At 39.8% G+C, this 13,224-nt stretch overlaps 1 protein-coding gene across 1 annotated transcript; it reads right to left on the minus strand.

Moving 5' to 3' along the window:
• Nucleotides 1–3,154: 3,154 nt before the first annotated feature.
• On the minus strand, nt 3,155–12,239 carry LOC130016414 (lysozyme-like protein 1). The gene is made up of 4 exons (XM_056107123.1): nt 12,101–12,239; nt 11,464–11,622; nt 5,080–5,158; nt 3,155–3,224 (listed from the first exon to the last, which is right to left on the minus strand). Exons 1-4 carry the CDS (start codon nt 12,237–12,239, stop codon nt 3,155–3,157), a joined length of 447 nt encoding a protein of 148 aa, XP_055963098.1.
• Nucleotides 12,240–13,224: the final 985 nt, after the last annotated feature.

The following is a 13,224-nucleotide window of genomic DNA, read 5'->3' on the forward strand; positions in this document are numbered from 1 at the left end:
TAAATATGACAATGTTTGGCCTTGCAGGGACAGGGACAAGTCTATCTCTGGGCCTTCCTTATAGAAGGGAAGTTACATTACACCATGTTCCAAGACATCACCTGAAACAACAGCTACAAATCTTACTTGGAAACAAAACCAATCTAACTGCAACATGTTATTTTTATGCATTCTATGTTCCAAGTGGTGTGAAAAATCAACAGCAAAAATATTTTGATTGCTAGCTATTATGTGCTTAGCACCACAGAAAAGGCGGTGGAAGACAGAGTCATCAATAACTTCACTCAGATATGAGGCTTTTACAGGGCAGGTGACATCTCCAATCCCAATGACTAGTTTACAGCCCTCATCCAGCAGTTGGGAAAGACCATAGAGGAAGGACGTTAGGAGGCTGGAGGTGCAGAGTGGTTTCCTGTGGTCTAGGATGGGCTTGGCTAAGCTATTGGAAAGGATTCCCCAGGCAGAAAATGGTATATCAGATTTGAGAAGGGAAGTAGACAGAAGGTGTTGGGGACTAACAGAGAGTGAGCTGGATGCCAAATATGAGAGATGCTGGGGGAGTTCTCAAGAGTCTGCAGTGCTGGTCCCATGCCCTCACTTTCCTCCAAAAATCTGCCTTGTTACTCTCCTGTCAGCTCAATACATTCAAGAACCTGCTCAAAAGGCAGTCGCGAAAGAAAAAAATGAAATTCTATTTCTTAAGTGTCATTTTAATCAATTTTTGTCAAAGATAACCCAGGAAGTTGATTTTTTTCCTGCTATTTCTAAGGACTCTACTTATGGATAGTTTGCCAGGATAAAGTATTTATTCTAACTTGTTTTTTATGAAACTGTTAAATAAATAATATTTTGGGAGGTAAATTATATAGATTGCATGTTAGAAAGTATTTCAAATTTGTAGAAAGATCTGCCAATTTTTGTGGATAACCAACTTCCCTTCATTTTAAATTTCAAAACACTATTTTTGGAGTTTTTAAAAATTTGTTTTTGTTTGGAGGTACTGGTGATGGGGGTTATTGGGTCATATCTGGCTCTGCTCAGGGCTTACCCTTGGTTCTGGATTCAGGGACCACTCCTGGTGGAGCTTGAGGGACCATTTGTGGTGTTGAGGAATAAAATCAGGTTCATTTTTATCCATTGCACTAACTCTTTGCCTCCCTTTTTGGGGGTTTCTAGATTTCTTTTCTCTATCTCTCCCTCTCTCCATCTCGCTTTCTTTTCCTCCTTTCCTCCCTTCATCCCTCCCTCCCTCCCTTTCTTTCAAAATTTTTTTCCTTGTCTTCAAATAACTGCCACTAGGTCCTATGCCAACCTAGGTTATTAAAAGTCCTATGATATCACTTGTTGTTCACCTGTCATTATTTGTGGTTTGGGACCAAAACAAATGTCTTGCTTCTGGGAAACAAATCAGGGTTGGCCATATGCAAAGGAAACACCTTAACCCCTGTATCATCTTTCTGGTCCAGTACTAGCACTACCTGTTTCCTTTCTTTTCTTTTTCAGTTTTTGGGACACACCCAGTAATGCTCAGGGGTAACTCTTGGCTCTGCATACAGGAATCACTCCAGGTGGGCTCAAGGAACCACATGGGATGCTGGGATTGAACCCAAGCCAACTGCATGTACAATTGCTTTCCCCATTGTGCTCTCACTTCAGCTCCAGTACTGTTTCAATGAAGCAGGAGGTTGACTAAGATGATGAATAACTGGAAGATAATAATGAAGATGCATGTTTATGGATCCTATGAACATGATTACTTAGTGCAGCTTAATGGAGTCTACAGTTTTTCAGATGTTCTCTGTCATTTTACAGAATTATTTTTCAACCTCTCTATGAGTTTCCAAACTCTTTTTCCCATAGTTTTGTATGACTAGAAATTGTCACTTGGGTTATGTTTATTTAGACATATAAAATGTTTATACCTTCTTGACAAGTGGTTGTTTAGGTTTTTAAAAGCCTGTGAGTATACTAGTAAAGCTAGGAGATGTGAAATGAGTCCATGATAAACCCTGGGCAATTGGCAGCAAGAAAATGCTGGGGGTGTTGTCTAGGTGCTATCATCCATCCATCCCTCTGATCAGTGGGAACTTTCTTTACATGGAAAACTTATTTTTAAGCTATAAGCATTTTCCTAGTTCTTGAAGTGAGATTGCACTCAACCTGAACACACACTTTCAACCTAAAGTATAAGGTTAAACAGTCACCTGTCAGACAGAGAACAGACCAGATAAAATATAGTGAGGTGAGACACCCATCCCTGTGTGGTGTGGAGTATAGGCAGGAAATGGCTCTTCAGTATCTGAGCTCTTCAACTCTTCACTGTTCTGTATCATGAAGCATTCTTAAGTCACCAGTTTCCTGACCAATCAAATATGCAGGTCTAAGATTGGAAAAAAAATTGTCATGAGGATGTATGCATCAATTTTGAGCTTAAAGTTAGTTTAATTTTGGAATCACATGGGAAATTCTATGAACAGTGGGGTTAAGAGTAGCAGTGGCATTTATTTGGTTCCTCTAGGGCCACCAGGGTTGCTCAGAGGAAGCAGTTGCTTAAGCTCCAGCAATGTTGAGCTTTATGTTGAGGAAGACAGACCTGCAAAGAGGTCAGCAAACTCTGGTCATTCATCTATTTGGGGGGAAGGGAGGGTGGGCCACACTGGAAGGTGCTCAGTGTTTATTCCAGCCATGTGCTCAGAAGTGATCCTGGTGATGCTCAGAGAACCAGATGCAATGCTGGGGATTGAACTAGGGTTGACCATATGCAAGGCAAGTGTCGTAACTCCTGTACTCTCTCTCCAGGCTGGCCATTCAGCTAGGGCTCTCCTTGACTCTGGAGGCATATTAAAATGAGTAGCCATGTCATCACCAAGCCAGTGTTACTTATACTACAGAAGGGAAATTTTTCTTTCCTGGACTAGAACATGTGGTTGGGATTTTTTTTTAAAGTCTTAATGTTATGATTTTTTTTGATGTAATTGAAGCAGAATCAGAGTGAAACATAGATATTTAAATGGGAATATTTATTTCTTTAACAACACAGTTGACTTTTCCCTCTCCACTGTTGAGAGGGATAATGGGGGTAGGGGTTATGATGGCACAAGCATATTGGCATCCATTCCACATCTGAAGGGTTGCTTGCAAGTTCATTTACTCTTCAAAAAACATCACATCCCTTTTCCCATTCAGACAGGTCTCTGCCTTCACAGTGTTTCTTCCAGCCCTGCCTGGAGAGGAGTGAGAAGAAGAAACAAAGGAAAGAGCACGGCTAGTCTCACAACATCTAGGTACAAAAATCATAGTTCATTGTCACTGTCACTGTCCTCCCGTTATTCATCGATTTGCTCAAGCGGGCCCAGTAACATCTCCATTTTGGGACTTGTCGTTAGTGTGTTTGGCAAATTGAATATATACAGGCTTTGCTGTGGGGATGAGATACTCTTGGTAGCTTGCCTGGCTCTCCGAGAGGGGCGGAGGAATCAAACTCGGCTCAGCTGGGCTGGCTGCATGCAAGGCAAATGCCCTACCGCTGAGGGCGATCTGGCTGCGACATCTGTCACCCCATTGATCGCCAGGGTTGATTCGGCTGATCTGGCTGGCTAGGCGGGTGTCCCCTTCCTCCCTCACCGCTCCATGTGCGTCCCTCCTGAAGCTGCGCACTCGGTCGAAGAGGACGGCCTTCTCCGAATAGAGACAGACCGGTCTTAGGTCGAGGGTATACGAGTAGCTGCGCTCCCCTGCTAGAACCTCCAAACATAGTTCATTAACCCAGATTATCAACAATACCAAAATTCAGTTCATCTGTTTTGGAGGTCCATGGATCCTAGCCCTTTACCTTGTTAAGACTTTCTTCTGTTAGTCAGAGGGAGTGAGACACACAGAATGATTGCTCTCACATGTGGAACACAAAGAAACATAATAGGGGAATAATAAATGCCCAAAGGCGATAGAAACCACGACTGTGAGAACTGGTCTTCAGCAGAAAGCTTGTCACAAGAGTTGGGGAAAGGGCAGTTTAGGTCAGGAAAGGCAGCACGACAATGATGGAGGGAAAAAGTGGGGAGGGGGATGGAAACTGGGGGTGTTGGTAGAGGGAAGTGGACACTGGTAAATGGGTTGGTGTTATTGGAACATTGTACACCTCAAATTCAATTGTAACTTACTTTATGGTTCACAGTGATTCAACTAAAAATTAAATTAAATTAAAAAGACTTCTCCCCTTTACTGTCCTTATTATCTTTAACAACTTAACAACTTTTACAAAACAGGGCTTTTTATTCTGCACCCACCTCTTAGAAGCAGGTTGCGCATGTTAAGTGTTAGCACCCAAGTACAGGAAGACAGAGCCATAGAGATGAAGGGCGTGAGAACTGGTAAACCAAGGCCCCATCATGCACGATCCCTGCAATTTTCTGCCAAGTTAGTGTGCAAGGGTGCAAAAGACTAGGCATGTGTGTGTGTGTGTGTGTGTGTGTGTGTGTGTGTGTGTGTGTCCTCTCTCACTAATGCTGTTTCTGTTTCTCCACAAAATGTCATGGCTTTCCAAAGACATGTTCAAATGTAGAGATAACCCAAGTTTTTTTTTTTTTTAGGTATACTGACTTCACTGATGCTTATTTATTTGCCATAGAAAACACTTCATTCTTCGTATGTGAACAATTTAATGTGAAAAGCAATTGCCAAGCATATCTCTACTGTGACTCCGTATAATCTCTCCACCTTGAACAAATCCTTTACACAGTTTACCACATACTCACACTGCTGGTAAGGTCTAGTGTCAAGGTCACATTACAATCTCTGACAGTGGGCCAGAGAAATAGGAAAGGGGTCTAAATGCTTGCTTTGGATGTGGTTGATCTGGTTTGATCCAAGAACTATATGTTGTTCTACCAAGTACTACCAGTCATGATCCCTGAGCACAGAGCCAGGAATAGTGCTCAGGGCTTATTCCTGGCCAGGATGCCCCCCGCCCTCCTCTGCACCTCCTTCTCCCAAAGTCGATGACAGCACGGTCCTTGTCAGAAAAATACCTCCATGTGTTTGATCTATGTTAGCCAAAGTCCTCCCAAGGAAAAGATTTACCAATAGTTCATTCCCTCTGTCACTTTCACTATCTTCTTGGCACAGATAATTGCATCTGTGAGGTCATCTGTAAGCAGGGCTGGAAGAAAGAGAAGTCAAGAATTAGCTGGACTACGTTATCTGAGAGACTATCCAAATCAGACTCTCTCCTCTTTTCTTAATGATTTTTGAAACAAGATAGTTGGAGGAATTCTGAGCCATAGTCTCATTTTGAATTTCTTCATACACGAGAAGTATGCATTGTACCATTGAGTCACAACCCTCTTCTCCTATCGTAAGCCTTTTTAGGTTTTATGTCAAATGCATTAAGCTTTACTTTTATCACCATTTCGATGGCTTCAGATGTGATGACAAATCTTTTCATTGGAATTTTAAATTGTATTTTATTTATTGACCCTCTTCGCCCCTCTCCTTTCTTCTTTCTCCCCTTCCCTTCCTTTTGCATCCCTGACATATATCAAGAGCCTTAAAATAATTCTTTTACTTGTATATTCTCTTCATGAATCTATCATAAGGAAATAATTATGATTTGAGACAAAGATTAGCTATAAAGTAGTTCGCTGTCATATTATTTATAAATGTTAAAAAAGAAAATATTAATTGATTTAATATTCATAGATTTGTATAGTAGTAAGGCTTCTGTGTAAATAAATAAGAATCCCTGCAAATCCTAGTTTCATAGACTATTTAATAACATAAAAAACTGCTCCAATATAAGGTTCCCAGTTTTGTAACAATAGCTTTCAGGAGCTGCACTGTCCAATAGGCTAACCATTAACTCCATGAACCTGTTAAAATTTAAATGAATTGACATTCTTCAGTTCCTCGCTTTTTTTTTTTTATGACATTGAAGATGCTTTAGAGTCTCTGTACTGCAACTAGTGGATCTGGTCTTGGATAGAGGAGATGGAGACTTGACCAGCATCATAGGAAGGCATGTTTCATAGGACTGCCTTAGAAGCAGACAAGAAAGCCTTGATTTCACCAGGTTCTTCAACCCTTAAAGTGGGATCCCTAATTGCTTTAACTTTTCACTGTATATTTTCAAAATTTTTTATAATAGGAATGAGTTTTCCTTATTAGTAGAAAAAAAAGCATGTTAATCTAAAATGTTGCTTTTCGATAGGTAAACTCAGTTGAAAGTGAGCTGATTAGTTGCTAATTATCTTGTCTCTTCAAAAAAGGTTTAATTAGAAGATAATGGTAGTAACAGAACAGTATGAGCAACTCCATTCTAAGTGATTTGTTTTGTTGTTGTTTTTGTTTGGGGTCATACCCAGGGCTTATTGCTCAGGGCTTAATCCTGGCTCTGCACTCAAGGATCACTTTTGGTAAGCTTGGGAAACCATATGGAGTGCCAGGGATCGAATACAAGTTGACTGCATGCAAGGGAAACACCTTACCCACTGTACGATCTTCCCAATCCCTCTAAATGTGATTTTAAATTTTTTAAAAAAGAATATTAACGGTTTATACATTTTTCAGTTAGAAGATTTATATCGAAGACAATGAGAGTAATAAAAATTGCTATGTGAAGTGAAAAAAACTAATAAAGGATCTGATCTATAACATACCAAAGTGAGGTACCTATCAGCATCTGATGTGCAATGGAAAGAAAGCTGTATTAGTGGAAAAAACATTTTCCTTGTTTCTAGAGAGAAGAATCAGTATTGGAATAGCTAGTGCTAGAAATGACATAGGACAGCAGTAGAGGATCTTGGGAACCCAGCAACTTCATACATCGCCACTGTAAACTTTAACATCATGTCATTTAAACTATAAAAAAAAATAGTTAATGCTATTAGGTAATCTTCACAGACGACTTCAAAGATTTATGTCAGGCATTTGTTAGTTCTCTTCATCTTCATTAGTCCCGAGTACAATAGTATAGTTGGGTGAGTACCAGGATTTACCCTTTAAACTGAGGTTACACATCCATAAAAGAAATCTGCATTCAGATTTAGGGCTCAAATTCTGTTATTCTCTGCTACAGCCTTTCAACAAATATTAAACAGAGGTTCTTACTAAATGGAATATTATATATATATGTCACTGTCACTGTCACTGTCCTCCGTTGTTCATCGATTTTTGCTCAAGCGGGCCCAGTAACGTCTCCATCATGAGACTTGTTGTTACTGTCTTTGACATATTGAATACACCACAGGTAGCTTACCAGGCTTTGCTGTGTGGGAGAGATACTCTCAGTAGCTTGCCGGGCTCTCTGAGAGGGGCGGAGGAAACAACCTAGTGCCAGGCCAGCTGCGTGCAAGGCAAACGCCCTGTACTTTCGCTCCAGTATATATATATATATATATATATATATATATATATATATATATATACATATATATATACACATATATATAATATGAAGTTAATAAAAAATGCAAAAGCTTTATTAATGTTTCAAGTGATTATTTATCCAGGAAATGATCCAAACTTAAGGGCAGTGTGTCTGATCCATGTTCAAAATGATGGTGAAATATGTCACTTGCTGTCCATGAAGCTTGCTACATGCTGAGAGGTGTCACAATCATGGTTTGTGTTTGAAAGTGCTCAGGCCCCAGTTAAAGTGAGTTCAGTGGGAAGGACCCAGATTATACATAGTGAAGAAGAAGCACGAAATACACTGTCACACCAGGACTGGAGCATGGATATGAGAAATAAGGCTTAGAGATGGGATAAGACAACTCTCTGGGCTGCCTGTACCAGGCATGATTGCTGGACTAGGTGCTGCAGGCCCAAGTGGAGATCAGGTAAGGTGCTGCAGGCCTGCCTCCACTTTGTTAGAGCATTTTTGTTCACAATGGATGTTTCAAAAGTACTATTTGGACATGACTTTGAGTTTCCTGTGGAAAATTTATTTAGGGAGCTGGGGGATGGGAAATAACCAGACCTCAGCAGTTAAAACACAATGAAATAGCCACAGAGGGGCAGCAGAGGGGCAGAAATAAGTTGAGAGCACGTCTATTCTAAGTAGCCCAGCCAACAAGTGCTTCTGCTCAGTTTACTTTTTTTTTTTATTTATTTTTAAAAAATTTTTATTAGTGAGACACCATGAGGTACAGTTGTAGATTTACAAATTTTGTGCTTTTTTAAACAGACGACTCTGCCCAGTCAAAAACATGGAAGAAAGGCTCCTTCCTTCTTGAACACCAAACATTATTCAATCAGGAAGTTTATTCTCTAACAAACAAAAGAAAACTGCAACAATCTACACAGAAACAATGAATAATTCTTAAATGAGCTAAAACACCACCCACTTCTATCTCAGAATCTCCGCAAGGTTTTCTTGCCTCCAAACTATTACCACAATTTGCTAGTGCAGGAGAAACTATTGTATTATCTTCTTTGAGTGACAAATGATGATTCAAGCTGATATGAGAAATAGAGATTAGTATATTCAAGAGGCAGCAATTATCTTTTCCTTAAATATCTCTTGTTTAATGGAGCTATGCTGTTGGAAGAAAATAAGATTGTATTATTAGGTGTGTATGTGTGTGTATATGTGTAGATTAAGATTTTTGTCCAAATAATTTGAAAAAAGTAGGAAAGAATCAATCTAGTATGGAAGGGAGGTGATAGCATAAGCTTTAAAGATGTGCATGACATGAATGTACTCTGGACATATATGAAATTTCACATAGCACCTAAACATACCTAATGCCACCTCATTTCCCGATTCCCATGACAAAGATCTCTATTTCTCACAATGGACCAAACAACATTGTCCATAAGTAAAGTCTTTCAGATTTGAGGCTGGGGAGGCCAGTCATGGGGGATTGGTGAGCATATAAAGCCAATATCCTGTTTTCTACTTTATTATTTATTTATTTATTTATTTATTTATTTATTTTGCTTTTTGGGTCACACCCGGCGATGCACAGGGGTCACTTCTGGCTCTGCACTCAGGAGTTACTCCTGGCGGTGCTCAGAGGACCATAAGGGATGCTGGGAATTGAACCTGGGTCGGCCGCGTGCAAGGCAAATGCCCTTCCCGCTGTGCTATTTCTCCAGCCCCCTGTTTTCTACTTTAAAGCTGTCCCTACAAACACCATGTTCTTAGGCCAGGGATGTGCTTAGTAATAAAACTTATGTCTTGCATTCCTGAGACCTGGGTTGAATTGCTGGCCCCAAAACAAACTAACAAAAACAACCATGTTCTTTATGATGAGAAAACAGATATGCATGCTCCTTCAACTCAAACCAGAATAGTAGTTCAGAATTTTAATTTCCTAGAATCCAAGACTTTTTTGCAGATAGATATTTCTTTGGACTTCCTTAATTTGAAGTAAATTGAACATAATTAAATTATTAAATTGCACGTAAACACAAGTATGGTCTTAAAGGAATATTATATTTTTCTCCTACTGGAAACAGAAAACAAAATTTATGAAAACATTCTTATCAGGCATTAGACAATAGATCATGCAGGATTATAATCTGGAGGTAGAAACCAAATCAGGTGAGAGAATTTATGTATGGTATATTTTGCTGTCCTCAATTCTGTGCACACATATATTTCTTTCTTTCTTTTTTTTTTTTTTTTTGCTTTTTTTTGGTCACACCCAGCGATGCTCAGGAGTTATTCCTGGCTGTGAACTCAGAAATTACTCCTGGTGGTTCTTGGGGGACCATATGGGATGCTGAGAATCAGACCCCAGTAGGCCGCGTGCAAGGCAAATGCCCTACCCGCTGTACTATCGCTGTAGCCCCCTATATTTCTTTCTAAATTTTTTTCTATTTTATTGAGGTGTAATTGACATATATAGCATTGTACTAACTGAAAGTATACAAAGTAAAATGTAATGATTCAGCACTTCAAAATTTTTAAGTTAATTTTTTCTAAGGTGTAAGATGAACAGATTTGTGATCAAGTCAGAAATCTGATTTTGACTCTCTGACTCTTTTACCTCTTACATCAAATGAGTTATTCGTTTCACACCCTACTGAGGTCATGAGTTGCCCCCCACGAGTGGCTCTCTGGCAAAGCCATGGCTCCAGAGGCAAAAGGACTTAATCCAGAGCCTGGCAGCTTGCGGCAGAAAAGTGAATGGACTATGCGCTAAACTATGGCGCCATGCCTCCCCGGGAGGGAAAGGATGTCGCTCCCTTCCACCTCCCCCCCCACCACTCCCCCAGCAGCAAGGTGACCGCCCCCTCAGAGCTTATTGGAAAGCCAGGTATGAGCTGGCAGTGACAAGACAACTGCAGTCTCATGGGAAGGGGGACGGTACTGGCTCATCCTTCCTGCCCTACTGAGGTCATGAGTTGACCCCCCACAAACGGCTCTCTGGCACGGCCATAACACCAGAGGCACAGAAACCAATCTTGTAATTATCTGGCTCTTGGCAGAAATCTCTCCAGACTTACCTAGTAAAATATCAGAAATCTAAAATCGCATGACTGCTCTTGCGGCTGCACAACATCATATGGTTCTTATAACCAGCTATAGAAAACAAATTATTTCACAATGCCTTTTCAGCAGTTTTGATTGTTGGGGGGAAATTCGAAGCAATAATGGTGCATCCTTTGTTAAAATAATGAATTTACTCAAAGTAAAGAGAGAGTTAAGTAGAAATCATCTGCCTCACAGGCATTGGGAAGGGTGGGATGGGGGTATATTGGGGTTCTTGGTGGTAAAAAGTAAGTACTGGTAAAGGGAAAGGTGTTTGATCATTGTATGACCGAGACTTAATCTTTAAAGCTTTGTAACTTTTCTCACAGTGATTAAATAAATAAATATAACCAAAAAAAAAAAAAACCCGAGTTATTCAATTCTGTTCCTTCCAGTAGCCATATCTTAAGGTAGGAGGATTTATGCTGAGTCATACTAATGGAGGTCAAAGAATTGGGATTTGGAGATTGGAAAGACTTTGTTACAGACCTCACTTAAGTTCCATTCTTGTGCACATATGTATTTCTTAAATGACTGGGATAGAAGGCATTGAAATGAATTCTAGCTTAATTTGCTTAAGAATTAGTATGTAAAATATATTTGTTTCAACCTATGTATGGAAACATAAAAACATCCCTTGGGTGAATTGCTTTGAAAATTAATTGGCAAATAATGTTTTCCTTATTAGAGATATTTTATGCTTATATTACAAAGAAAAGAATAGTCAGGCCATTTGTCCATTCCCCTGGTTTCATAGCAGGCTTCATAAAAAACATTCTAGAAGGAATAAATCCTTTTTGAATATTAAGTCTACATAATCATGAATATTGTCTTGGAAAATTGTTGGATAATTTATTACCATCATATACACTTACTTGCACCTTTCACCAAAGTTTTAGTCAAAGTAGAAAATGGATGGACGGGTATTCCAGAAGCAGCTCTCTTGTCTTTGCCCCTGTAGGTATTTTTAGAAAATCAAAGTTTACCTGCACAGGCAACATGACAGTGGTTCTTCTCTTGTACCTTTGCTTGTCTGCACCACGTAAAACTGTTAATCTGGAAAATTCCATAATCAATGCTTCCATCATCCAGGACATTTTGGGCTGTGGTGTTGTAGTGACTCTCATAGTATGCCATGCAGATCCCTAGATAGTGGGCCAATGCAGAGACATGAGTAAAAAGAAATGCATTGTTTTCTCTAACCCTGATCTTAGGAGTGAGTTTCACAGGTTACAATAATGATAAATGCCCAACAGACTTTGGGGAGGGTCAAGGAGGACTGTACAACCATAAAGCAAGTGTAACCTCCCTGGAAATATACCACTGAGGTAGTGGTCAAACTTGGAATAGATTGAATTAAGTTTGTCCTCTCAATGGCAACCAAAAGTCACAATGTTTTCATTTTCATTGCTAGTGCCATTACTACAGAACTGAGAATAGTGACATTGGGTTAGAAGGACAGGGAGGAATCCCAAATCATAGGGAAAATGTGAGAATGGCTTGCAGACCTCCCTGGTGGAGTAGAGCATAAAAATTTGGGGACAAACAAAAGGGTGTAGAGGGGGCCTTTAGTATGTTTGAGGGGGTGATCAAGAGAAAGATGATAAAAGAGAGACATCTCACAGTTCCCAAGGCTGAAACCCCGGTAATTATCCAGACCAGCTCTTGTAAAGATTTTTGCCAGTTTACAGCGAGTGTAGACTTTGGGCTTCGTGACTGTGACCAGACAGCCAATTAGAATCAAGAAGCTAGTAATTTTCATCCCCAGGCTTGTTTGAGGCACAACCTGTCAAACATTGGGAAAAAGAGTCAGTTAAACTTACTTTGTCCTGAGTCCTACAGTTAAGTCACCAAAAAAAAAAATACTACAAAATCTGCCATCACAGTTGTAGATGGTTCCATTATTTTTTTCCTGCAAGTTTTATTTTATTTAAGTACCCTGATTTATTAACTTATTAATATTTGGGTTTTTGACATACAGTGTTCCATCACTGATCCCGCCACCAATGTCAACTTCCCTCCACCAATGTTCCCCAATTCTCTTTCCTACTCTTAGTTGTGCAGAGTTAGCAATTGGGAAAAATAAAGGGAAGAGAATACATGGGGTAGGGAAGGAATAAGTGCAGAATTTTTTCCTTAGCACTTCTCTGTGTTCACACTTCCACGCATCTGCTCTCTTTCTGGGTTCACATAAAAACATTAATTCTCTTTTATTGACACTTAACTATAAATCACAGGTGGAATCCACATTTCCAGGATCCCCATTCTTAACTTCAAGAATATGAAAATAGAGTTAAAAGGAGCTAAACACTCTCTAAATATGTGGAAATAGAAACGCCAGTTTGTGGGGGGGAGTGATAGTACAACAGGTAGGGCATTTGCCTTGGACATAGCTGACCTGGATCAATCCCCAGCATCCCTTATAGTCCCCTGAGTACTTCCAGGAGTGAAGAACCAGGAGTAACCCCTGAGAATCATCATGTGTGACTCAGAAAACAAAGATGGAAAAAGGAAGAAGGAGGAGGAGGAGGAGGAGGAAGAGGATGACGACGACGATGATGATGAGGAGGAGGAGGACAAGGATGAGGAGGACGAGGACGAGGAAAGAAATGTCAGCTTCAATTAGAAATAAAAGATTTTACATGGGTCTGTGCAGCTATCTTGAAGATTTATTGTTGGAAAATTTGAGAGGATTTAGCATTGTATTTTCATTCCATTCTCTTTGGTATTTAGCAAAATATTAGGAT

This window comes from Sorex fumeus, unplaced genomic scaffold, assembly GCF_029834395.1.
Source record: "Sorex fumeus unplaced genomic scaffold, SorFum_2.1 ptg000007l, whole genome shotgun sequence".
Lineage (NCBI taxonomy): Eukaryota > Metazoa > Chordata > Mammalia > Eulipotyphla > Soricidae > Sorex > Sorex fumeus.